Here is a 25,477-nt window from a genome sequence, read left to right as displayed (position 1 = left end):
GCCTCGCTCCAGATGCAGCATGTCTGAGTCACAGTTTCTTCATCTGCAAAATGGGCTGATCACCCTGCTCCCAGGGCACAGAGGGATTACAAATGACGGGGACGGCATGCCGCTGGGACTCAGGAAGCAGCAAATATATACTTGATCTGCTGCCTCACTCCCAGCCCAGCCCATGAGCCTGGCTGGCCAGCCCCATGGGAGGCAGAATCTTGCTCAAGATGGATACTTTTACGTGGCCCCGTCCCGGCAGCCCCTCCCCATGCCAGTGAGCCTCCTGGTGATTTGGCCATGACCTGTGGTCTGGGGACTGTTCCCTCGGCTACTTGCAGTGAGCTCTGGCCATGGGGACATCAGCAAATCTGGTCAGTCCGTGAGCTAGGGTCTCCCTGCCCCACCACCCCAGGCCTTCAGCCAGGTGTTCAGGGATGGAGCGCCTAAATCCGGGAAGGGCTGCAGCTGCTTGCCTATTCATAGCAGTCCTGGTAACCTTTACTGAGCATCTTCTAGATAACAGACACATTACGTCATTAGGTAGTTGCATTACACTTATATCTCACCACCTTCCTGTGAGCTGGAGGGGAGCCTGCAGGGGTTGTGAGCATGGGCTCTGGGGTCACAATGCCTGGGACTCAAACCCTGGCTCCCCTGCTGGTGGCTGTGTGACCTCAGGTAGGTTACATACCTCCCAAGAAAGCACTTAAAACTGTGCCTGGCACATGGCAAGCTCTGGATACATACTGAGGCCCAGTGCAGGGAAGTACTTTGCCTAAGGACACCCCCTGGTATGTCAGGGAGCTGGATTTGAACCCAAGACTCAGTTTCTAAAGTCTTCCTGATCCCTGACTCCACCAAATAAAGCCAGGTATGGGCTGGTGAGAAGGGCTGGCCCCAGGGGAATGTCAGGAATCCTTACGGGAGGAGTGTGCTAAGAGGGACAGGCATTCACTCTGCCCCGGAGGCAGGTGACCCTTCCCCTGGAGTGGACCAGGCAGCCCACAAAGGGCTCAGCCGGATAAGCCAGTTTCTGCTTTTTTCCCTTTTTTGCAGCTTTTCGCCATGATCTTCGCCATGTGCCTCTTCCGGGGCATCCAGTAGAGGGTGTGGCCTGAGGCCCGAAGACTCGCCCCACCCACCACTGCCCAGCACCCGATGCCCTCCCCTGCCCCTCCCCGCTGTCCTCTTGGCCCCAGGGGAGAAGATGAGGCCATCAAAGATGGCCAGGAGAAGGGCCAGGGGCATAGAGCTATTTTTTTAACAAAACAAAATGAAGACAAAAGTACGGACTGATGTATCCTCGCCTGGACTCAGGGCAGGTGCCGTGGGCTCTCTGCAGAGACCCCAGCGCCTGGCCCAGGATGTAGGCTGCTCTAGAGACCAAAGGAACACCAGGCCCAGTGCCCCTGTTGGTCCAGCTAGACCCTGGGCCCTCTCTCCTCACTGCACCAGGACCTGATGCCAAGAAAGTGAGGATTTAGGCAACGAGGAGGACAAAGCAAATCTCAGAGAAGTCATCAAAGCCCCACAGAGATTCAGCTGGCACATCCTTGAGGACTCGGAACCCACAGCGCAATCCCTGGTCCACTGGAGGATGGACTGTCCCCTGTTCAGGCCGGGGTCAAGAGTGAGCTGCTGAAACGGCATCTAAGAATGGCCCAGCTGGCAGGATCCTTGCATTCCCCATCTGTTGGACCAAATAATCTCAAAGGCCCAGAGAGGGGCAGTGGCCCATCCACAGACACACAGCACAGGCATGACGGAATCTGAGTTGTCTCCAGGCTGCTGTCACTGCATCCAGGACTCTGTCAGCTCTGCTGCCCACATGCACCCCTGGCCTCAGCATTCCGGTTCCCCCAGACAAGAGAGGGCAAGCCAGCCAGGAACTGCCTCCTCCCTGCTCTACAGCTAAGAAAACACCATTCCATGACTTCCCACCGTGCCCTCCCTCCTACCTCCCTACACCTCTCTCTCTGAGTCCCCAGGAACACACAGGGGCGCACCTCACATTCCCTTGTCCACACTGCCCACCTCTCCCCACAAGCCACCCCCTTCCCTGTCCTTCCCCAACTCCCCAGCTCCCAGAGTGGAAGAAATCCCCAAGATCATCTGGGTCTCCCTCTCCGCACCCAGAACCGAGGCTTGGGTATCTTCAAGATCCTTGCCAAGACTTCTCCACCCTCTTCTTGCATACCTCCAGGGACAGAGAGCTTACTACCTCCCAAGGCAGCCTCCTGCCTTTGGACTGCTCTGACTTTAGCATCAGCTTAATATACAGAAGAGGTTTCTGTTTTTCTGTGGCTCCGTCCACGGCATCCCACTTGCCTGCTCTTCTTCCTGGAGTGTTAAGGTCACACATTGACTCCCCTGAGCCCTCTTCTCTCCAGACTAAAGAATCCTGAAGGCATCGAGGCCATTTCTGCTGCAACAAGGTTTCCTGTCTCTTCACTGTTCGCCCATTTCTTAGTATTCCCTCCCGGCTTGCACGGGGAGACTCGCAGACGCACACCCACAAGTATTCAGTTCTCAAACTCTAGACGAGTGTTGGCAACTGGATTGCAAGATGCCCCTATCCTGATAGATCAGGGGTGGCTGCTGGAGGCTGTGCTGGGGATCTGAGGTTTGGTCTGGGCTCAGTGAGAGATGCGGTGCAATCCTGATGAGTGATGTCTGCCAGGCACCATGAGTTTGATTAGTGATGTCTGCCATGGGCAGGGATGGAAGGAGCAGTGTGATGTCTGCTCTCTTTTCTCCCCTCTCTCCCTGTTCAGGAAGAGCTCATTCTGTCTCACAAGCCACCAGCACCCTGTATCAGCCTCCAGCCTCCCCTCAGGCTTTCCAGTCACCAGGGACACTAGGAGTCACAGCCTAAAGCCCAGTGTTCCCTGGCCTGTGCTCCTGCCCCCTTCTGAGATGCAGCCAGAAGCTCTGTGCCTGCTGCAAAGATTCAGGTGGACCCTCCTCCAATCTCCTCCTGCTGTGCCTGCCAGTCCTGGCCCTCCCACCAGGTCTCTGAGCTCAGTCTTACTTTAACAGCTTGCTCTGGCAGCCCCATAAATGACACCTGAGCTCCACAGAAGCTAAGCTCCCGAGACCCAGGGACCTGCCGCTGGTACCGCGGCCCAGCCTGGGGCCTGGGACCTGCCCCTCTTGAACCACCTACGTGCTTAGCCCCAGCTTTTTGGAAGAGGCAAATGTCTGGTCTGAGAATGACAAGGAAAAACAAAAAAACCATGCTGGGCAGGACTGAGGCAAATTGCACAGCTTTATGGCTCTAATCCAGGGGCCTCCCAGGCTTCTAGGGCCCATAGGAGTCAGAGGGAGAACCCAGGAGAAAGGGCTGGTCACAAAGGGAAATCTGACTAAGGTGGGTTCAAGGGCGGACACAGACTGCTTCTCAATGGCTTTCCACAAATGTGCCAAGGAACCCTCAATCAGCCCAGATTCAGTTCCCCAGCCAGCCGCTGGCCATCCTCTTAGCCTGGAAAGGGAAGACAGGCGGTTTTCTGCTCCTGTTGGCATTCGCCCAGGCTGGTAGCTATTTGCAAGGCTGCCTGAGGCCATTCCTTGGAGGCAAGGCAAAGAAAGCTCAGCCCAAATCAGGCTTGAGCCTCCCTCCACAGCACAGGGAGGAACAGGGTTCAGCTGGCTTGGTCCAGATACAACCCACAGCAGGTTCTGGTGGTGGCTGGGGGTAGGGGTGGGCAGGGATACCTCTTCGTTTCTTTTTACCCCAGAATACAACAGCTCACAACAGAGACTTCCTCGGACCCCGCTAACAGGGCAAGGAACAAGACGACTACACTGTTCATCACAAACCCTGCCTGTATTGAAAGCCACTTTCCTGCTCTGAAGCTACTGCCTCTTAGAGAAAAGGGATCTCTCTTTATGGGCTGGGGGTGAGGGCTCCTCCCCAGGGTCTCTGTTAATTTCTAGCCTTGGTGCTCAGGCCTGTCCGCAGCCTCCCTTGTCCATCTCTCTATCCGTGCTTGAGGGGCCCAGACAGGATTCCTCAAACCAGCTGAGGCCCCAGCACCCCCATCTCCCCAGAAGCCCCTTCCTCTCTCATATGTTGAAAGTCTATTTTAAAAACTGTCTATGTTCCTTGCCGTAGATTGCAGAGCTAATTTATCACGTTTCTCTCCTGTGAGACCCCGTTTTATATGATATATCCAGAGGAAGTTTTGTAATATAAAACAGGACGCCCACACTGATGGTTTTGCACTGGTTTTTGTGACTGTTTCTTACAAAAAGAAAAAGGAACAAAGAATAAATAGTGACCGTGAAGAAAGGTGGTCTTGATTTGGGGGTGGGGATAGACTGGGGTGAGATGGAAGCTTGACAAGAGGCTGCTGATGGCTGGAGGGAGCTGGGAAAAGAGGTGTTCCAGGTCACCCCGAATGGAGTGGAGTGCGGGGCCCACACGAAGCTTTCCTCGCTGGACTTAAGGGCCCCCCTGTCCCTCGCCCCTCTGCCACTGCCTCCTTCCCAACTGTAAGTCCTCCTTGCCTTAGAGTCCCCCTGCCCCCCGGCTGTACGTCTGTCTCCCAGGTCTTATCTGACCCGCAGTCCCCTCCCTCACCCTCTCCCCCAGGCTCCACTACAATTAGGTCTAACCAAGCCACCCGGTATTTCGTGAGCACAGCTCTGTACCAGAGCCTGGCCAGCCCCGTGGGTAAGGCCACGCCACCCTCCCATCCCACAGTTGAGTGTGGAAGACTGGATGTCTCAGGGCCAGCAGACGCCCAGCGCGCAGCCTCATTCCCCAGGTGGAATGCACCTGCAGTGATGGGAGGACAAAGCAACCATCCCTATTAGAGGACTAGGCCTGGCTCAGATGGGGGACTGAGGCTTCGGCCCGAGGGCACTGCCCGCTGGCGGCACCACCGGTGGGAGGCAGTAGTGGCTCGTGGCCAGACCAGGGCTTGGCAGCAGGGAGGAGCTCTTTAGGGAGAGGCACAGGCCTAGGTAGCGAGAGACAGATGCCAGGAGAGGGGCCCTTCCTCAGGGTCCAGCCTCCCATTCTGCTCGGCCACGTTTACCAAGCAGAGCCTTGGGGCATCCACTGGAACCACGGTGGTGCCACTGCTCTGCTGGGTACAGGCCGTGGTGCTGTATCTGGGTGCAGGGACAGCCAGGCACAGAGTAGACAGGGGTGAGGACCCCCGGCAGGGGCCCACCTGGCAGCAGCCAGAGCTGGCTGTACATATAGACACCCTCCAGCCATTCCCGGCTCTATGCCAGGATGGGAAGCCAGTCTGGGGCCTGGGGCTGCTTCTCTCCCTACGCCTGTCCCCAGGGCTGGGGCTTGCCCCTTCCCATGTGTGCCGGTGTGCTGGCAGGAGGGAGGGCTGGGATCAGGGACTAATGGGGGGTGTACAGCACAGGCTGGTGGACCCGCAGGGAGAGGCTGGGCAGGGGCTCTTCAGCCCCAAGACAGCCAGTTGTCAGCCTTTGCCAGGGTGCCAGGGTGGGGGAGATAAAGGGAGGCGGCTTGCTGAAATGTTTCTACTTATTTCCTGTGCTGAGTTTGAGGGCCACCCAGTCCCACTCAGCCAGGCCCTGGAGGCAGCCAGGGCTGCAGGTGTTGAGGACAGCTCACCAGGAAACAGGGAGGAGTGGGGGACAGGCTGAGCCCAGTGGCCATCAGGCCTTGGGGGACATTCCAGGGCGAGGGAGCGCTATGGCTTTCCTTCTGTTCCTCCTCTCCCAGCCCCACCTCTTACAATGGTCTCCACTGGGGGCTGTGTGTCCCTTTGTCCGTGCGGCCTGTGGGTGCAGCTGCTGGCTGCCTCTGAACTCAGGCTGGTTGCAGGGAGGGGGCTCCCAGGGGACTCCGGGGTCCTGGGGTAGAGACAGAGTGCCCTAGAGCAAGGTCCCAGGAGAGCTCATCGCGCCAGGCCAGGAGAGTGGGGACAGGGCGTCTAGCTGTGTGTGGCCCATCCTCGAAGAACGGCTGAAAGGGAGGTGCCATCTCAGACCGCACACCCTGCCTGCGTGCCCTCAGCTGGGCTGTGAAGGTGCACGTGTGTGTGTGTGAGAGACTGTGCGTATGTTATGTGTATGTGCTTGCTCACATCATGGGGGTGTGTGTGTGTGTGTGTTGTGTCTGTATGTGTGTTCAGGGTGTGCGTGTGGAGAGGGCCAGATTGGGGAGGAGGGGTACAGGGTTTTCCAGGATTAGAGGGAAGCCAAGTTTAGCTGGTTGGGCACTAGGTTGGCTGGGGGTGTGGGGAGAAGGATGGGGGTGGTCACAGCATCTCTCAAAAGCAAGAAGGGCTTCCTGGCAGAAGAGGCTGGACCCTCGACTTAGCCCACTACCCTCATGACTCCAGCTTGACTTTCGTCAGTGTCTGTTGAGGGGTCTGGAGGCCGAGAGACCCAAGGAAAGGAGGTATCACTGTGAGGGTGAGGAATCGGGCAGCAGAGGCCCCGTCTCTCCCCAAACCAGCATGTCAAGCCTGAAAGCCCAGGAGGTCACAGCACACGGAGTGCCCAGGAGGAAAGGAAGGCCCCCCACCCCCTGCCTCCCTGGGGCAGGGCTGGGGCAGGGCAGGGGACCCTCCTGTCTTCCAGGAGCCAGAGGGAAGCCGAGGCCCCAGCGCCACTCTGCCCTGGGCATGGGCAGGGCCCCAGGCCCAGCGGGCAGCTAGGCCTTCTTGGGTCTTCGGCCGACTTGGTAATAGTAGTAAATGCTGATGGCGACAAAAAGGAGGCGGCTGACCAGGAGCAGCAGGATCCCCAGGGACATGAGGCCCGTCTCAGCTAGCGTGGCAGTGACCACTGTGGGAGAGAGGCCAGCAAGGCCACAGGGTCAGAGGAGGGGATGTGTCCTGGGGCCGCCCCCCAGCCCGGAGTGCTGGTGTGGCCATCTCCCTAACTTCACTCTGAGCCCAGGATCCTCCCAGGTGGGAAGCACAGGACCTGCCCCCTGCCCCTGCCAACCCCACAGATGTTTCTGCTCCGATGTCTCCCATGTGACAGGAACCGGGGCACAGCAGGTGGGCAAAACTGAGCGCCCATTATTACACAGGTGCTGGGTCCAGTGGGCAGCGGGCGTGGGGGCTGCAGACGCATGTGTGTGCAAGGCCATAGATAGAAGTGTGTGGATGTGGGAAGCTACAGGCATGTGTGTTAGGCATGTGTGCACAGGTGTGCAGGCACACAGGTAAACACAGCCAGGTGAATCCTTATCCCTCTCTCCCCTCACTAGCCCCCCACAGACAGGCTTTCATCACTTCCCACACACCCAAGTGGCTAGAGCAGGCAGGTCAGGGGCGAAGCTGCCCATCAGCCTCCCTCACTGCCCACCCCAGGACTCACCCAAGAACTGGACCCCGAAGTAGCAGGCTTCAGTGAGCAGGGTCCATCGAATGATGACCTTCTCAGCCGTGTAGAGAGCGTTCCACATGATCAGGGAGATGCCTGGGGCAGGGGACGAAGAGGGGGCTGGGGGTGGGACCGCTGGCTCCCTCCCAGCAGGGCAGGAGGCTCCTCCTTCCTCCGGCCACCGCTGCAAGACAGCCGGGGTCCTGGACTCCACGCCTCCGCCCCATTCACACTCCTCAAATCAAGGCTGTCTGTCCCTGATCCTGTCCCCTCCAGACTCAATGCTGCTGCTTCAGTCTGTTCCTGTCATTCTAAGGCCCTATGCGACACTGGGCGAGTCACTTCCCCATGCTGAGACTCGATCTCTTTATAAAGGGGGAGGGCTGAGCTCCTGGCCCCTGCCCACGTCCGGTTCTGTCAGGTGGATGCTGTGTTGATGGAATCCATGAGTTAATGGGTTACCTGGTCCTATAATCGGGTTTTCTTTCACATGGACTCCCAGACAGAAAACCTGAGCCCATTGAGAACTCACTCTAAGGAACTCCCCAGGGGGAGGGGGATGAACCACTGACTTGGCCTCTAGCAGGCCCCGCCCACCCAGTGTCTGCTGGTACCAGATATGCCACTGGGTGTGTATTTATTTTATTCCAACAACCCTAACTCCAGAGGAGCTGAGCCTTTATTCTGTAGGCAATAGGGAGCCATGGAGTATTTTGTAGAAAGGGAGGCATATTACCTATGCTGAGCTTTAAAAACTAGTTCCAAATCCGAACGTGTGTATCTCAGGTTAGAGAGGAAACACAAGTGGCTCTGGGGATAAAACAGGCTGGGTGCGAGGGGTTTTGCAGACACTGAATTGATCTGCCTCTCCTCTAGGCTGTGAAGTCCTAGAGGGCTGGGCCTGGGCCGCCTCCATCTCTGCACCACAACGCCCAGGGCAGTGCACACACTTAGGAGCGCTCCCCGCAGAAGGTGGCAACGGCAAGTTCCAACCCACTGGGTATATTCCACCAATGGCCACAAGATGGCAGCACATCCCCAGCAGAGAGATTCATCAGAGGCCGGGGCGTGGGCTGCAGCATCTGCCCGAAGAAAGGAAGGGGTGCCCGGGCACGGACCCCCGTGCTCTCCTCAGCCCCGCTGGGTCTCCCAGCTGCCCGTCGCCTCCCCCAGGCCCCGCCCCAGCAGTACTCACTGAGGAGGGCACCGCCATAGAGGCGGATGGGGGTCTTGCTGGTCACCTGGGCTCCATCAAAGACCGCATCATAGAGCTGGTCAGGGAAGGCAAGCGCCTGCGGGCAGCGAGAGGGGCTTAGAGGTCCCGCTTGGGAGACGGTGGGGGGTGACAGCTGATGCCTCCCACGGATGCCTTCCTTCCCCCCAGGAGCAGGATCAGCATCCTTGGGGGCAGTCCAGGGTCTGGACCTGATTGTCCCCACCCACCCCCATGCCAGGACAGAAAACTCCAGGGTTTCTGGGACAAGGAGTCAGGCCACACATGGCATCTAGTGTGCTCCTGGACAGGGCACAGGTGTGGCAGTGCAGGAGTCAGGCTCTCGGAGGCAGCCCGAGAACCAGCAGTCTGAGAGCCTGACAGATGGGCCCTGCATGAGGGGCCAGGATGGAGGAGGTACCCCCAGGGAGCCTGAGAAGGGCTGGGGCAGCCACACGGGGCCAGATCTCAGGGGCCAGGGGTGGGGGCTCACCATGATGGCAATGCCAGAGAAGAGCACAGCAGAGACGAACTGCCAGACCCTGGGAGGCGTGGAGAGAAGGTCACAGCCCTGCCCCCGGGGACCCTCCCTCTCCAGCCCAGATCCCCAGGGATGGCAGGTTTGGGGGAGGTAATGAGACAAAATCCAGGGACCAGGCCAAATGAGGTGGGGTCTTGTGCATTCTGCTCCCATCAACCCCTCCCCTCCCCCAAAAAGTCAGGTAAATGCTCACCTGAGCCCCAAAGGCTCCCGAACAGTAAACTTGATTTCATTGCCCAAGACCTGGCTGATCTGTGGACAGAGGGGGTCAGAGGCAACCAGGGTGAGGGCAGTTCTCAGCGCCCCCACTCACTCATCCTCCCAAGTTCTGCACACCCAGGGACCCACCTGGGCACCTCGGCTTGGCCAAAGGGTCCCCCAGGTGGTGAGGGTCACATGAGGCCACCTCCTCTCCTGCTTCCCCTTGACACTAGGGTTTAAAAGAAGCTGAAAATATGATGGTGACATATGAAAGCTCAGGGCTCTGCCAAACGCAGACTTGAAGCCTGGTACTGCCACTTACCAATGTGGCCGTGGGCAGGTTGCCTAAACTCTCTGAGCCTTCCTTTCCTCATCTATAAAATGGGTTAATAATTTTACAGTATCTACATCTTCTAGTGCCAACAAGAAGATTTTAAAAATGCTTATAAAGCAATTGCTGGAAAACCAGGCATGTAATAGGCACTTAATTCTAACCATCTCGTTATTCCCCTGGCATTGCCATTAGATTTCTAGGAACATGAGCTAAGTCCCAGAACTCCTGTGGCTCCCTGGGCCTCGGCTAACCTTGTCCCCTATGGTGGGTCAGCCTGGCCTCCCCAGTTGGTGCCGGAGGCCCCTGCTCTGCACCCCACCTTGGAGCGATGCACCTCCCCGTCGTCGTCCTCCCCGCCCACGCCGAGGATCTTGCGGGTCTTCAGGCGGCTCACGAGGTCCGTCTGGCTGTGCTTCTTCATCAGAGGCGGGGGCTGCTTGGCCGCCATCTTCTCCTCCAGCCCGGCCTCTGCAGAAGGGCTGAGGGGAGACACCGGTCTCTTGCCGCAGTTCCTCCCCAGCTCCCAGACTCTAGGGGAAGGGGCCTGACGTAGGGGAAGGCCACACCCCACGCCAGGCCTGCTGAGGCCTCCCCACGAGCCCAGGGCAGCAAGGGGAGCACAACCGGCTTCCTTGTCAAACGGCTGAGGCGACGCTCTCCAGGCCCCTGAGGCTCTGGGAGCGGGTCTGCTCAGGTGGACACAGCCCACGCCATCTGACAGGCTGCATGGTGCCTCAGAGCCAGCCCTGGAGGCGTAGGGCCCAGGAGACGGCATTTGGGCCTGGATGGCGGCCACATCCAAGCTTCCTGGGGGGATGGGGAGGAAAGGAGCCTGGATTCATGGGGGCAAACAGGGCTTAGAAGACATCAGGGTCTGTCCAAGCCTGGGCAGGGGCTTCTGGGGTCTGGGGTCTGCGTCCCCACCAAACTTCTGTCCAATCCTGTAGGCCAGTGAGCCCCTCTGCCGTCTCCCTGCCACCCCCCTTCAAACCTGCCAGGACTGAAGAAGGGCATGGGGTGCCCTCATACCCAGGAGAGCCAGAGAAGGCTGCCAGGGGTGTTGGCAGGGACGCTGAGGTGGTCTAGGTTCCCTGCTCAGGCCTTGCCCTCCCGGCCATCAGCCCCACACCAGCCCCTCCTGGCACCCCAGGTCTGCCCATGGTCCTCCCCAGCCCCCCCACTCCCCAGCCCCAGCAACATCTTGAGTCAGGCTAGGAGCACCTACTATGTGCCAGCCCCTCCGCTGGGCGACAGAGATGCAGAGAAGCTGAGTGCCCGTCGCGTCGTCAGTCAGTCAAATCTAAGCAGAGGAGACAGAAGTGTAAACGGGGTAAGGTGAAGCCTCAGAGCCTGGCTCCGGGGTGGCCCTGGCTTCTTTAATCACAGCTGCCCTGCAAGATGGGTGCTACTGACGGACACACTGCGAATGAGGAAACCAAGCTCCTGGGGTTTCAATGCCAACCAGGGTGAATAACAGTGTGCCACTCCCCACCTCGGGCTGCTTCCAGCATCTCATTCCCACTTGTACCCTCCCTCCGGTAAAGGCAGAAAAGCCATCCCCATCTACAGACAGGCTCAGAGGCCACTGGGCTCTCCACCAGGGGACCCTGCTGTCTCAGTGTCCTGTGGCCCCAGGCAAATCTCACCCTCCAGCCCCAGCCAGGGCTGCCAGAGGCAGAGTGCGGGGATGTCCCCAGGTCACCTCCCATTTTCAAGCCTCCTGGTGTCTTAAAATAAAGCACCCGAACAAACATCAGAACACAGTATCAAACTGTGGGGTATGTGGCTGTAGACCGGATCAACTAGGGAGGCAGTGTACCATGTCGCATTGGGGAAAAAAACTGCAAAAGTTGATATTGGCGGTCTTTAGTGAGTGTGATGTCATTTCTAGGCCAAACTACCCTCCTACACCCCCTGGCTTTAGTTCCTCATCCACAAAAGGGAGTTGATACGCCTTTCCCCTCCCCACACACAGGCCCCATGGTGATAGGAGACAGCGGCGGGTGGTAAGTGTGACGCCAGTCCCACGCCTGGCACACAGAGACTCTGGGTTAATGCTTCAGTGTGTGCCAGCCATCAGGACAGGAGGCCAACCCCACCCTGCCAGGGAAGCCAGAGCCTAACCTTTCATCACCCGGCTCCTGGAGGGCCCAGGATGCTGTCCCAACACCTCAGCTGCTAGCCACCACCTTCTGGTGAACCCAGATAGAAGCTACAATTAGCCACATCCCTCCCGCGGCCAGGCGAGGCTGCCCTGAAAGTCACTAAGCCGCTGGTGAGAACCGGGTCCCTCACCTGTTCCTCAGCCAAGGATGTTGCCTGGCTCATGCCCTTCCTCTTCCAGCCTCCCCATGGCCTTTTATCTTTTAATACATACAGCAAAATAGACAGGCTTTAGTTGTGCAGTTATTTGAATTTTAGCACACACATAGATTTTTGGAGCCACCAGCTCCAGATCAAGATAACGGGCAGTTCCATCACCCCAAAAACTCCCTGGCACTGTCCTGGCCACACCCTCCCCTCACTCCTCCATCCTGGCAACCACTGATCTAGTCTCTGACACTATAGCTTTTGTGTTTTCAAATATGCTAGGTAAGTGGAATGATAAAGCATAGAACCTTTTGAGGCTGGCGCCTGGCATTGAGCAGAATGCCTTTGAGATTCCTTCAAGTCACTGTGTGTATCAGGAGTCCACTCCTTTTTATTGGAGTGCAGTATTCCCTGGGGTCCATGTAGCAGCTTGTTTATCCATTTGGTCACTGAAGGCCATGTGGCTTGTTTCCAGTTGTTGACGATTATGAATAGAGCTGCTAAAAACCTGCGTTTCTGTGGGACCGTAAGTTTTCATTTCTCTATGGTAAATACCGGGAGTGGGATTGCTGAGCAGTGTGGTACATCTCTGTTGGACTTTCAGAGAAAGCATCAAACTGTTTCCCAGAGCAGCCATGCCACTGCGTGTCCCTGGCAATGCAGGAGTGTTCCAGTTCCTCTACATCCTCACCAACACTCGGTAAGGTCGGTCTTTATTTCAGCCCTTCTACGAGCTCCTCCTGGCTGGTTAACCCCTCTCCCAGGCCAGATGTGCTGCCTCCCTCAGTCCTGCCTTACCCCTTCCTGCTGTGTGGCCTTGTGCTCTGAGTCTCAGTTTCCCCATCTGTGAAATGGAGCCGTCATTCCCACCTCCCCAGAGCACTCAGCAAAACACCTGCACATTTGCATGAGGAAACCGCATTTAGTGAGGTCTGCTGTGAGCAAGGTACATGGCTGATGGGACAGGCCCCCATCCTGAAAGAGCTCCCAGCCTGGCCGGGGTGGGGAGGGGGCACTGATCTGCTAGCCACTAATTAAAGTGAGTAACTTTTCCTCTCTGAGCTCTGGGGTCCTCATCTGTAAAATGAAAGCAGCCAACCTCACTTTTCCCCTGGAGCTGGCCTCAGGAGAAACAAAATAATGGACAGACAGTGCTTTAGAAAGAGCCAGCTCACTGCTCAAGCCAGAAGGCCTAATGGGTTAGTGCTTAACTGCTGAGGTCGCTCCCTGGATCTGAATCCCAGATCCATCACTGCCTGGCTGTGTGCCTGTGGGCAGGTCAGTCACTTACCCTCTACGTGCCTCAGTCTTCCCATGTGTAGTTGGGAAAATAAGGTGTCCTATCTTATAGAGACATTGTGAGAATAAAAGATGTAATCTCCATGAAGCCATGGGGAAGTGCCCGGCCCACAGCAAGTCCTCAATGAAGACGGGCAATTGTTAGACACAGACACTCCCACCCTCCCCAGGCCTCCCATGTGGCAGTGGCACTGGGATGGAGGCCATGGAGGAGCGGGAAATGGGCCTAACTAGCACTTCTTAACTTCTCCGCCCCACTGGGTAAAGTCCCAGATCTCAGTCCCAGGGCACAAGGCTGGCACTCAGCCACTGCCTACCAGGCCCAGGCTGTGTCCACAACCCACCTCCAAGGGGCAGAAGCTTCCAGGCATTGGATGAACTGCTTTCCTCTGCCTGCTGACCCCTCTCCACCAACACACACATACACACACTACACACACCACACACCCACACACCACACACCACACACGACACACACACGACACACACACCACACACACACCACACACACACACACACACACACACACACACACACACACCACATACACACACCGCACACACACACACACACACCACACACCCACACACCACACACGACACACACACACACACACACACCACACACACACGACACACACGCATACCACACACACCACACACCATACACACACCGCACACACACACACACACGACACACCGCACACACACCACACACACCACACACATACTACACACACACACCACACACACACCGCACACACACTACACACACCACACACACCACACACCATACACACACACCACACACACATACACACACGCACACCACACACACACACACACACACACACACACACACACACACACACACACACACACACACACACACACACACACACACACACACACACACACACACACACACACACACACACACCACACACACACACACACACACACACACACACACCATACACACACACACCACACACACACACACACACACACACTATACACACCACACACACACTACACACACACCACACACACACCACACGCACACCACACACACTACACACACCACACACCACACACATACCATACACATACCCACACACACACCACACACACACCACACACACATGCACCATACATACCACACACCACACACACACCACACACACACACCACACACACACACACACACACACACACACACACCACACTACACACGCACAACCACACACCACACACGCACCACACATACCACACACACACCACACACACTACACAGACCACACACACCACACACAACACACACACAACCACACACCACACACACTACAAACACACACACACACACCACACGCACCACACACACACCACACACACCACATACACCACACCACACACTACAAACACGCACACACACACCACATGCACCACACACACACCACACACACCACATACACCACACCACACACTACACACACTACACACACCACACAAACCACATACCACACAAACCACACACACACACACACCCCACACACCACACACATACACCACACACACACCACACATACACACCACACACATATACACCACACACATACCACACACCATACAAACCACCACACACACACACCGCACACATATGTGCACACACACCAAACACACCACACACACACCCACCACACACAATGCACACACAAAACACACACTACACACCTACCACACACCACGCACACACACACTACACACACCCACCACTCACACCACACATACCACACACACTACACAGACACCACACACATCACACACACACCACACACATACACACCACACACACACCACAAACATACCACACACACACCACACAAATACCACACACACACCAAACCACCACACACCACACACATATGTGCACACACACCAAACACACCACACCCACCCACCACACACAATGCACACACAAAACACACACACACCATATACCCACCATGCACACATACACACCTACCACACACCACGTGCATACACACACTACACACACCCACCACTCACACCACACATACCACACACACTACACACATCACACACTACATACCACACACCACACCCACACCACACACTACACACCACAGACACCACACACACACACACCCCACACACATCACACAGCACACAACCATACATACACACTACATACAACCACACACACCACACACAGACCACACACCACATGTAGCACACACACGACACACACACCACACACACACACAGAGCATTACCCTCTGCACCCCAGGCTGGAGCCAATAACAGCTGCTGCAAATCAAAGGCTGTGGGTCATGTCAGTGTCACCTGCTGGGGCTGGGTAGAGTGCTCACTACAGTGTCCTGGACGGAATTACTCATGGGTAGGACAATCTTCATCCACAGGCACTGCCATCAGACATCTGGGCTGGTGAGAAACGCTGTGCCCACCTCCCAACCCCACCCTAGCAGGGAGGTCACCACTCACAAAGGACCCCTGTGACCCCCCAGAGAAAATGGAATCTTGACCTCCAGGGAGGAGGGCCCCACACCCACCTTCCAGCACAAATAACTGCTCTGAGAACTGCACTCCGCCCCTGCTTCACCCCCAGGACTGGGCCCTGCGATGATCAGATCCACCCAGCAGCCCCACACCTGCCCCACCCGCGAAGCAAGCCACGCACACCCCTCAGGTCTCCCCTTGACCTTTCCTCCCCTTCAGGGCCACTCCAGGTGTTTATTTCAGGCCTGGCACCATTTTAACCTAAGTAAGGACAGAGGACTCCACGGGGCACTATGACCAAACCCTGGCTTTGGGGGCGGGGGACCTGGGTTTGAGTGTTGGTTCTGCCCTCTGGCCAGCTGCGCGGCTTTGGGCAAGTCGCCGCGGCTCTCCTAGCCTCAGTTTCCTCTCTTGTGAAATGGGGGTAGTGAGAACGCTCAGCTCGCGGAAGTGCTGGTGGAGAGAGAAAGAAGGAGTGCACGTGGGCGCCCATGGGGAAAGTGCCCTGCCCAGGGAGGAGTCTGGCCCTCCGTCCACTTCCCTTTCTCCACTCAGCTACGCACAGTGGAAAAAGCCTGCCATCAGCGCTGTGAAGCTTCCTGCTCTGCCCACTACCTTCTGAAGGGCCCCGGGGGGTTTCCCCAGGAGCCGGGCTGCAGACGGCTGGGGGCAGGGGAAGCAAGGACAGCCACCCCTCCACCCACATCACCTGTCTGGCAAGAAGGGAGGACGTGGCTCCCAGGGCCCAGGCCTAGGATCCCAAACCATTCCCTTCTGCCCTGCCAGCTGCTCTCGCCCACATTCCCGGTCAGCCAGCAAACCTTTCAACAGTGGTTCTCGCTGCTGACCCTTTACCCAAGTGGGAAGGTCCCTGGGACACTCTGTCCCTCCACCATGCTCCTTGTTCCTTGAGGCTATCTTTGCACACAGTCGCTCTTCCCAGGGACCCTCCCAGAACACTGGGTCCTCATCTTCCTCTGGACTCTCACAGGTCTCAGTGTCTGCAGCCACTGGCCACTTAGAGCCTCCACTCCTGGTCATTTCACAGCAGTTTGGCTTCCCAAGACCAACCAGTCTGAAGGTATAGCTTGTACCGTGGTCCTCCGTGTGTCTCTCCGTGAGGCTGGGGTGCACAGTAGGCACTTTGTCAACACAGGTGGAATAAGCAGCTGTCAGGCCAAACCCAACCGGCACACTCAGAAGCCCACAGGTTAGATGTGGCGGGCTGAGGGGAGGCTGTGCTCCAGGCCACCCAGAAGCTGATGGCACAGGGCAGGAAAGGGCTTTCCAATTAGGCAGAACTGGGTTCAAAAGTGGCCACTCTCTGTTGGTCAGGTGGCCTTAAGCGAGCAGGCTCAGTCCTCAGTACAATGGGAATCACCCCACAGCGCCTTACTTGCTTACTCATGGGGTGCTGAAGACTCCAGGAGAGGGGGTGCACATGCTCTTGGCAGAGGGCCTGGCAGAGGGAGGTCTGGGCAGCAGTGAAGGTTAGAGGACTGGATGAGAGCACTAGGCCTCTGACATTGCCCCCCACCTCCTCAGAAAGCTGTGGCATCACCAGCAGGGGAGTGCCCCAGGGCAGGGATTTCTTTGGGTCTTGTTCTCTGAGCCTGGGACAACTCTGGACACATGAGGAGCCCAACAGGCATTTGTGATTGAATGAATGAGTTGGGAGGAGCTAAGAGGACCTCTTCAGCCAAGATCTGACTCCCTGCAGTCCCTCCCACCTCCCCATCTGCTGCGAAATCTGAGGCCAGGGAAGAGCCCAGGGACCAGGCGGGAACAAGCAAAGCCCACAAGACTAAACCAGCCAGGAAGAGAGGGTCTTGTTGGGGGCACAAGAGTCAGGAGAGGATGACAGACAGGGAGGTGGTAGGCATATTTGTAACGACTGGGAAAACTTGGGCTCAAATCCCTACTCCTCTTAATTGCTCTGTGACCTCAGGAAAGTTACTTAACCTCTCTGAGCCTCTCTGTCCTCATCTGTGAAACCACACTATTACTTCTACGAAGCCCACAGGTTTGTGATGTGTGATGATGAGAAAGTGCAGCTGAGAAGCCTGGCCTCTGGTGTGTGCTCTGTAAAGGACAGCAACTAATAATATGAATAAGGTGGCTGCCCAGGCTCTGCCCTGGGCAGATCAGATGGGACTGAGGCATCATTCCCCTGCAGTTCCTAGAGGACTTCCCCAACCCCCTGCCTCTTTCCCAGGAAGCCTGGTTTCCATAGAAACAGATGGACGGCTGAGCTGTCCCCAGCACGGAGACTATGCCCGTGAGGGCTGGCTTAGGAAACCTGACTGGCCGGGGGGAGTGGGGAAGATGAGGGAGGATACAGGAAGGGGCCCAGAACGTCCATCAGTGGCCAAGCCTCCCCGTGAGTCAAGGGGGAGTCAATGCTGCTGCACACCTCAGCCAAGGAGCCACTGCCTTTCCAAACAAGAGCTTCTGTGATAGGGGCAGGCGGCACACCTGTTCCTCCACCCTGCATAAGGAAGACCGTCCCCAGGGCCACCTACCCCGGGGCTGCAGGGAGCGGGGCAGGTACTTCAAGACCATGAATCCCCTGCAATCCCCACCACAACCCTATGAGAATGGCCATATTATCACCCCCATCTTACAGATGAGAAAATGAAGGCTCAGGTGACTTATTCAAGTGTCCCTTGAGGTAAGTGGCAGAGCTGGAATTCAAGCCAAGGTGACTGTTCGTTAACTGGACATCCTGAGAGGAGCTGGTGTGTGTGTGAATGTGTGTGGTGGTGGGCGTGGGCGGTGTTTGGTGGACTTGGCCCATATAAAGAGCGGAACTCTAAGCCATCTTCCCCATGGCAGCTCCCCCCGGAAAGTCCCTGGCAGTTGCCAGCGTCTGGACTCCGCTCTGGGGTCCAGCCTCCCTTAGGTTAAGGCCCTGCACCTCCAGCAGGACTTGGGGAGGGAGGCAGGGAGACCCATTGTTCTGTTATCGCCTTGGTACAAAATAGCTGGAAATGGGGTCTGGGACAGGGCAACACCGAGTTGGGGGGCGGGGTGCTGGCAGTGGGAGCCAGAGCCTCAGGCCACCGGCCAGAGAGAAGGGGAGGCAGGAGAAGGAATCTTTGCTCCCTGGAGGGTGGGACGGAATAGAAGGTCCAGAGCTTGCGTCATCTGCTCCAGCTGCGGTCCCTCCCAGGGCTGCCATCGGCCCCGTGGGCAGGATGGGGGTCTAGAGATCCCCTAGCCTAGAATCTATCGCCAGGGCCCTCAAGCAGTGAATCCACTTGTCAAGGGCTGTACTGGAGAGGCCTGGGGACTAAGGGACTTGTGTTCAGATCTTGGCTCTGCACTACCAGCCTCATGCCTTTGGGCAAACTCCTCTTTGAAGGAGCCTCCCTTCCTTCCACCGTAAACGGGGCAGTGGTCCCTGAGTCACAGGGCTGTCGGGGGCTAGAGAGCTAATCTAGAAGTCACGGGACACAAAGGAGGCTTTATGAAATTGGCTGCACTACTGACATCCTCGCAGCAGCCTCTGGGCTGCAGGTTTCATTGGAGGCCCACAGCTAAGGAGGAAGCCGAGGCAAGGCTACCGGGTGGCTGGGCCTCGGCTGGCTCCAGCTGGCTTGCTATCAGGCCATCCCTCGAGAGCATCATTATTCCAAAGGCCGGGGCTGCCTTAGTCAGTCTTGTCTCTCAAGCAGATCCTGAGCCAGCGGAGGGCGGAGTTGCAGCATCCGTCTCCCTCATCACCTCAGCATCACCACTGGGCTCAGTGTCCAGGCTGCTGCAAAGAGTGAGGACAGAGCGGAACTGGCCGGGAGAGGTGGGCGCAGGATGCGAGTCCCGTGGCAGTGGCAACCCCCGTCTCCATGACACGGCTCTGCAGTTGAGAAAGGTTCCACGCCCCATTTCCAAGAACCTCCAGGAACATGTGCCCTGGGATCTGGTAGTGGAGGGTTTGTCCTGGAGCTGGAAGGTGGCAGTGTGTCCTGAGTCACTGGGCCCAGAGGACAGCTGAGGCCACAGGCAGATTCTGCCATCACTGGTAAGCCAGACCCTGTCTTTGGGGCTCAGTTTCTTTGTCTAAGAAAATGAGACTGTGGTCTCTAGGGTCCCTCCCAGCCCTGCCTCACAGCAGCCACACTCCAGGCCCCTGCTGGGCCCCAGCTCAAGCTGCCCCACCCCCAAGTCCCGCCACCCCTCAGCCTGGACCGGCACACAGGTCCTATCTTCCTACTCTTTGTGTTTGAAGGGGCCCAGTTTCCAGAAAGGCAGAGGAAAGCCCAACCTTTCATCAGAAACATTTCCAAAGCTTTAGGGACAAATAGGAACATTCCCTACTGTGCCGAAGAGGGTGAAAGGTCAGGGCAGAGCAGGTGGCAAGAAGGAGGCATCCCTGGGGTCCTCCCCTGGAGGGTCTGAAGCTACTGCTGTGGGCAAGGGGATCAGGCCCTCTGATGGCCTCCATCACCGCTCAGAAATCACTGGGAGGTTCTTCCTGTCTCAACGGTCATTCACACGGGCAGAACACGAAGCATTCCTGTCCTTTTCACTCAGAGAATAGGCCCGCCTGTCCCTTGGCCCAGTGACCATGTCAGGGCCCTTAGGGCAGCTAGTGTCGTCATCAGGACAGCCTGACTTCCAGATCCTATGGGGCTAGGGGTCTGGTGAGAATGCAGCAGGCACCTACCTCTCCTCCCGGCCCCAACTCTCCCCATGCCCCTCCCCCGCCCCGTGGCTGTTCAGGAACTTAGAGGGGAGGAGAAGAGGTTGGGAGAGGAAAGGAGAGGAGCTTCCTCAAAGGGATCCTCCACCAGGTTGAGCCCATTTCTTCAAAAGCAAGTGGTGATCTGTCTTCTCTGTAGGCTGGGGGAGGCAGGTGGAAGGGTCCCTGCCCTTTGCCCAGGATAAGATGGGCCACAACCACAGTCCAGGACTGAGTGTCTCCCCAATCCTGGGGTGCTGACTTAGTGGTTAAAGGACTAGCTCATGACTTAAAAGACTTGTGCTTCATCCTGGCTCTACCACTTATGAGCTGTATGCCCTTGGGCCAGTGACTCTGCCTCCCTGGGCCTCAGTTTCTTCATCTGTTAAATGGGTGTAATAATGACACCAACCTCTCACCAGTGAGAAGACGCACAAAAATATCCAGAACAGCGCCTGTTTTGTAGTTAATGTTCAATAATAATGCTGCTCATTATTTTTAGATTAGAAGATTCTATTCCTTGCCTCAGTTGCCCCCTTGACCAAACGTGCCTCACAGCAGGTCCCCTTTTAGGGATCATGTGCCCGGTCAGAGTGGGGTGTTCAGAAGGGAGTGGTCATAAGAAGGAAGTGGGATGAGAGAGAGCAAGGGTCACTTTGGGGCAGGAGGATGATGCTGCACTGGCCCTGGGAGGGGTCCCACCAGTGTAGCAGGATAAACAGTGAGACACAGGGTGCCGGGGAGGTATCGTGGGCCAGGAGTCAGAACATCAGGCACCCCGCCCTGCAGCTGCCACTCCTGGCCTGTGTGTGTCCTAGGGTGACTGATATACTGTCTCTGAGCCTCACTTCCCTCACCTGTGAAATGGGAGGAATACATCCCTTCTCAGTCAGCCTTGCCTCCTATCTCTTCCTCAGCCCCTCACTCCCCTGCAGCTGCAGGGCACACACATTCCAGCCTCAGGGCCTTTGCACGGGCTGTCCTCTAGCTGTCTACACAGCTCACTCCCTCATCTCCCTCAAGGCTTTAGCTCAAAAGTTACCTCCTCAGGGAGGCCTCCCTGACACCCTGTTTAAAATGACAACCCAGTCCCTGGCCTCAGTACCCCCAATACAACTTTTCCCCTTCACCTCTCAGTACACTATATAATTTGCTTATTGTTTTTTGTTAGCTAATTGCCTCTTCCTGCCCCCTGCTTTTAAGCATTAGCTCCATGAGGACAAAAATTTTTATTTTTTCCACAGCTATCTCCCCAGTGCCTGAAACTGTCCCTGGCACTTTTCTCCATATGCCATTTTTGGTGTAATGCTCACAAACATTTTGTTCGATAAGCAAAAGTAAAGGACAGCCCCAAACTGTGTCACTATGGGACATTCCTGTTAACTCCAGCCCACTCCTCTGCCATACCCCTAGAGGGGCAGGCCCTTCTTCCCACAGAGGTGGGGCTATCTAAAGAACTTGGGAGGCTGGGTGTGAGCTGGAGAAGGCACAGGGGGCCTGGAGGCAGAGCTGTGCAGAAAGCAGGTCGCAGTTCTAGAACCGGCAGGTCATGACAGCTGGACATGGGTGAAGGGGCTTTGGGCCTTAGTCCTCCACTCCAAATTTGGAAGCACGGAGGAAGCTGACGACGTGTAACTGGGAAAGAAGCGGCCAGGGCAGAGGCCTCCTGGGATCGTGGAACAGAGGGGGCCTCAGGAACAAGACGACCCATTTTACAGATGGGACAACAGAAGCCTAGAGAATAGTCTTATTTCCTAACAACCCAACAAGAAAAATCTTTTCTCTCCTTTCTTGAAGTCTGGGATTGAGGCTAAAGGGCGGACAGTGCCCCCTCCTGGCTCTGCAACAAAACGACCCCCGCATCCCTGGGATCTGCCGGCCGCAGGTCCTGGTCCCCTCTCCACAGGCCATCGGGGATGGAGGTTCAAGGGACCACATAGTTGGGGTGGGCAGCCCCGGTGACTTCTCCTCGCAGGCCCGCCCCGTCAAGAAGTTTGTTTGAAAGAAACCAACCAGGAAGTGAGGGATAGTAGGGTGGTGAGGGGGCCTTGGCCAGCCGCTCTGGGCTTTGGAGGAGCCTCGGGGTTCTTGGCCTCTGCGCTACTCCTGCCCCAGCCTCCATCGCTCCGGAGGAGAAACCCACTGCCCCCGAGCTCCAGGAGGAGGCGGAAGCCCGCGACTGGGTCAGGGCGAAGGAGCTCAGAGCGAGGGGACCCAAGGCGAGCGCCCCGCCCCGCCCCGCCCCGCCCAGTAGGGCGCGCCGGGGTGGGCGCGGCGTTCTGGCCTTTCCTCCACACAGCCTCCACCGGGTAGGTGCGAGTGCTCTGCCCACGGCAGGGGCCCTAGCCCACCCAGCGTCCGGCCAGTAGCCCCACACTGCCCCCTTCCTGCAGATCGCGCGACTTGGGGGAGGGTGGGGGGCGTCTCCACCTGTGCGTCCCCTACCCACCCCCTAACTGGGCTCAGGCGCGGCCTGGATTTCTGCCCGCCCCTTTCCAGCCTGGGGACTGGGGACTCTCCCAGCCTCGCCCCTCCCCCTCCAATCTGTCCCTCATGTCCCCGCTCCAGACACTCACCCACTTTCTGAGACCCGGGCCGAGCGCCGGTGTCCCCCGGCGGGGAGCTCCGAGTCGTTAGGCGGCCCCAGGTCCTCCGGCCCAGGGCCCCTGCCCCCAGGCCCCCGCCCCAGAAGGTCAGGCCAGACTTGTGGGCAGCGGGAACTCCGCCACCACCTCCGTCCGCGGCCCTGCGGGGGCAAAGACGGGGGGAACTCGCAAGTTTGCGCCGCGCACTCCTCCGGCCGGGAACAATGGCGGGAGGGGGAGGGGACAGAGAACCGAGCGCGGGGACCCAGTCAGACCGTAGGGAGACAGAAACTGCTTTCGCTCGGTTTCTCTCCTGCACCGAAGCAGAAAGCTCGAGCCCGAGAGGCAGAGGCCGAGGACGAAATAAGCAGTCCAGGAGGAGGGCGACCGCGGAGCCGGGGGAGAGGGGAAACCGAGTCAGGGGGAGGGGCGGCAAGGGGAGAGCGCGCAGGGGAGACGGAAAGGGCTGCGAGACGGCGCCTTGGGGAGTCGGGGAGGCGACCCCCTGGGGTCCCAGCGGGCTCAGCGGATGCCGAGATGTCCCGGGGCGCCTGGCTAGCGCGCGCAGGGTCCCGGCCGCCCCCCTGCGGTCCCGGCGGCCGCAGGAGCCCCGCTGGGTTGCGCTGCGCAGGCGGCGGACGGGGGGCGGCAGGCGGCGGGCGGCGGGCGGCGGGCGGCGGGCGGCGGGCGGCGGGCGGGGAAAGTCCGCGGCTCGGAAGCGGCGGCGGCGGGGAGCAGAACTTACGGGCCTCGCGCGTGCCGGCGCCAGGCTGCGTGGAGCTGGTGTCAGGCGGAGGCTCCGGGCTTGGGCGCCTCACATCGCGCCGCCCGCGCGGGGCCGGGCAGCGCAGGGCAGGGCAAGGCAGGGCAGGGCAGGGCAGGGCCGGCTGGACTGCGCGCGGCGCCCTGCGCGGCCGGGGCTTACCGAGTCTGGCGGCCCGCGCTGGTCCCTCCTCTCGGTTCCGCGCACAAGCCAATGGCGCGCCGTCCCCTCCCACGCGCCGGGCTGCCTCGCCCCCAGGGTGGCCGCCGGGGCTGGTGGGATGGGGGTTGGCGGGGAAACCGGGCTCCCGGCTCCCCCGCGAGGCTCTCCCGGGGGCCGCCTGCAGGGGGCGCACGCGCGCCCAAGAGAAGGCGCCGGGGGAGGAAGTAGCGCGGGGAGACCCTGGCGTTGCCCGCGCCGCCCAGGAAGACTTTCCTGGCAAGTTCTGCAGACGGTGCCCCTTTCTTGGGACGATCAACGTAGATGGGCAAACCACACCATCTTAAATAGCCTTGCGATGTCTCCCGGGCCCAGGTCGGTGTCTGAAATGGAAGGTACTGCTTTGGCTGGCGGTGATACCCAAGTGTGTAATAACACAGTCACGACAATAGTCACCGTTTGCTGCGCACTCTCTGATGCCAGGCACCATATGCTAAAGGAGTTACAAGTATTAACTCATTTGATTTTCACAGCAACCCATAAGGGCGCTGTGCTTAGTCCCATTTTACTGGCGGTGGTCGTTGAAGTTTGAGTTCACTCAGCCTTCAGGCTTCCAGCTTAGGCCCACCCTTCTCTCTCCCTGCTTGGTGTGACTTGGCCAAATAACATGACCCCTCCGTCACTACCGCCACCGTCTTCATACTCCACCCTAAAATCCAGCTTGACGATGCTGCTGTCAATTGCACTGTCAGGGGACTAGGATCTTATCTGGGGCTCTAGGACGCTTGTTGGGGCCGCAGTTGTCAAACCTTTTGTCTCTATACATCCTATGGGGGTCTGGGATGAGGATGAGGGTTGGGGGTCATGGAGGCTGTCTGGTGGCCTGTCAGCCTAAAAGAACCAGGTTCCTACAGACAAGGCCCCACCCTCAAATTCTGGGCTCCTTCCACCCCTTATGGTGGGAAAATAATGTGCTGTCTTCCACCCTAACCCCCACCACCCTATGCTCTCCTTAGAGAAATGCCTGGATCTCTTTCATCTGGTCTGATGGTCACAGTGGGCCAGGAACCGGGGTGGGGGACTGCGGGAAAAGGAAGGCAAGGCTGATGACGTGCTCCATTCCACAAGTAATTAAGAGAGAAAGAGGTGAGTGGCTGCCCCAGGCATCTAGCTAGGTGGGCATTCTGACTCCAGGTCTCAATTCTGTCTGCACCAGTTCCTTAAGGGTTACCAGATCACCTAGGTTCAAATCTTGGCTCTGCCTTTTAGTCCCTCTGCGGCCTTGGACAAAATAAGTCACTTAGAGCAACCAATAGTAGGAACCGGCTATGGTTGCTGTAGAGATTTAGAGTTAATAGCAGCTGCTCATGTTTATTGAGCATGGACTCTGTGCCATGCAGGCTCCCACTGTCCTCACCAGAGCTGGGATTGGGCAGGAGAGTCTGTGCCCTTGGCAAGGAAGTAAACAGAACAGTCCTTTGTTCATAGTAAGTGCTCAGTGACTATAAGCTGTTCTGATTACTAAGGT

General features: G+C 57.7%; 2 protein-coding genes across 8 annotated transcripts in view; one reads left to right on the top strand and one right to left on the bottom strand.

The window, feature by feature from the left end:
* TSPAN18 (tetraspanin 18) overlaps positions 1-4,281 on the top strand; it is a 203,133-nt gene extending 198,852 nt beyond the window's left edge. For all 4 annotated transcript variants that reach the window (XM_050757642.1, XM_050757638.1, XM_050757639.1 and 1 more), the window contains one exon: positions 1,048-4,281. In XM_050757642.1, coding sequence (XP_050613599.1) covers positions 1,048-1,095 — 48 coding nt within the window. In that variant the 3' untranslated portion in view covers positions 1,096-4,281. The remainder of the gene's footprint in view (positions 1-1,047) is intronic.
* Positions 4,206-24,126, bottom strand: TP53I11 (tumor protein p53 inducible protein 11). Of its 4 annotated transcripts, XM_050757648.1 has the most exons (9): positions 23,953-24,126; positions 23,019-23,188; positions 10,838-10,912; positions 9,932-10,091; positions 9,271-9,329; positions 9,030-9,078; positions 8,519-8,615; positions 7,318-7,419; positions 4,206-6,777 (listed from the first exon to the last, which is right to left on the bottom strand). In XM_050757648.1, the coding sequence occupies exons 4-9, from the start codon at positions 10,058-10,060 to the stop codon at positions 6,644-6,646; spliced, it is 570 nt and encodes a 189-aa protein (XP_050613605.1). In that variant the 5' UTR covers positions 10,061-10,091; positions 10,838-10,912; positions 23,019-23,188; positions 23,953-24,126; the 3' UTR covers positions 4,206-6,643. The 4 variants fall into 4 exon arrangements, with proteins under 4 accessions (XP_050613605.1, XP_050613604.1, XP_050613603.1 ...); XM_050757647.1 differs by lacking the exon at positions 23,019-23,188; XM_050757646.1 differs by lacking the exons at positions 23,019-23,188; positions 23,953-24,126 and adding an exon at positions 23,773-23,937.
* Positions 24,127-25,477: the final 1,351 nt, after the last annotated feature.

Source organism: Macaca thibetana, chromosome 14 (genome assembly GCF_024542745.1).
Source record: "Macaca thibetana thibetana isolate TM-01 chromosome 14, ASM2454274v1, whole genome shotgun sequence".
In the NCBI taxonomy this organism is placed as follows: Eukaryota; Metazoa; Chordata; class Mammalia; order Primates; family Cercopithecidae; genus Macaca; species Macaca thibetana.
This window is presented reverse-complemented; position numbering and strand designations above follow the sequence as displayed.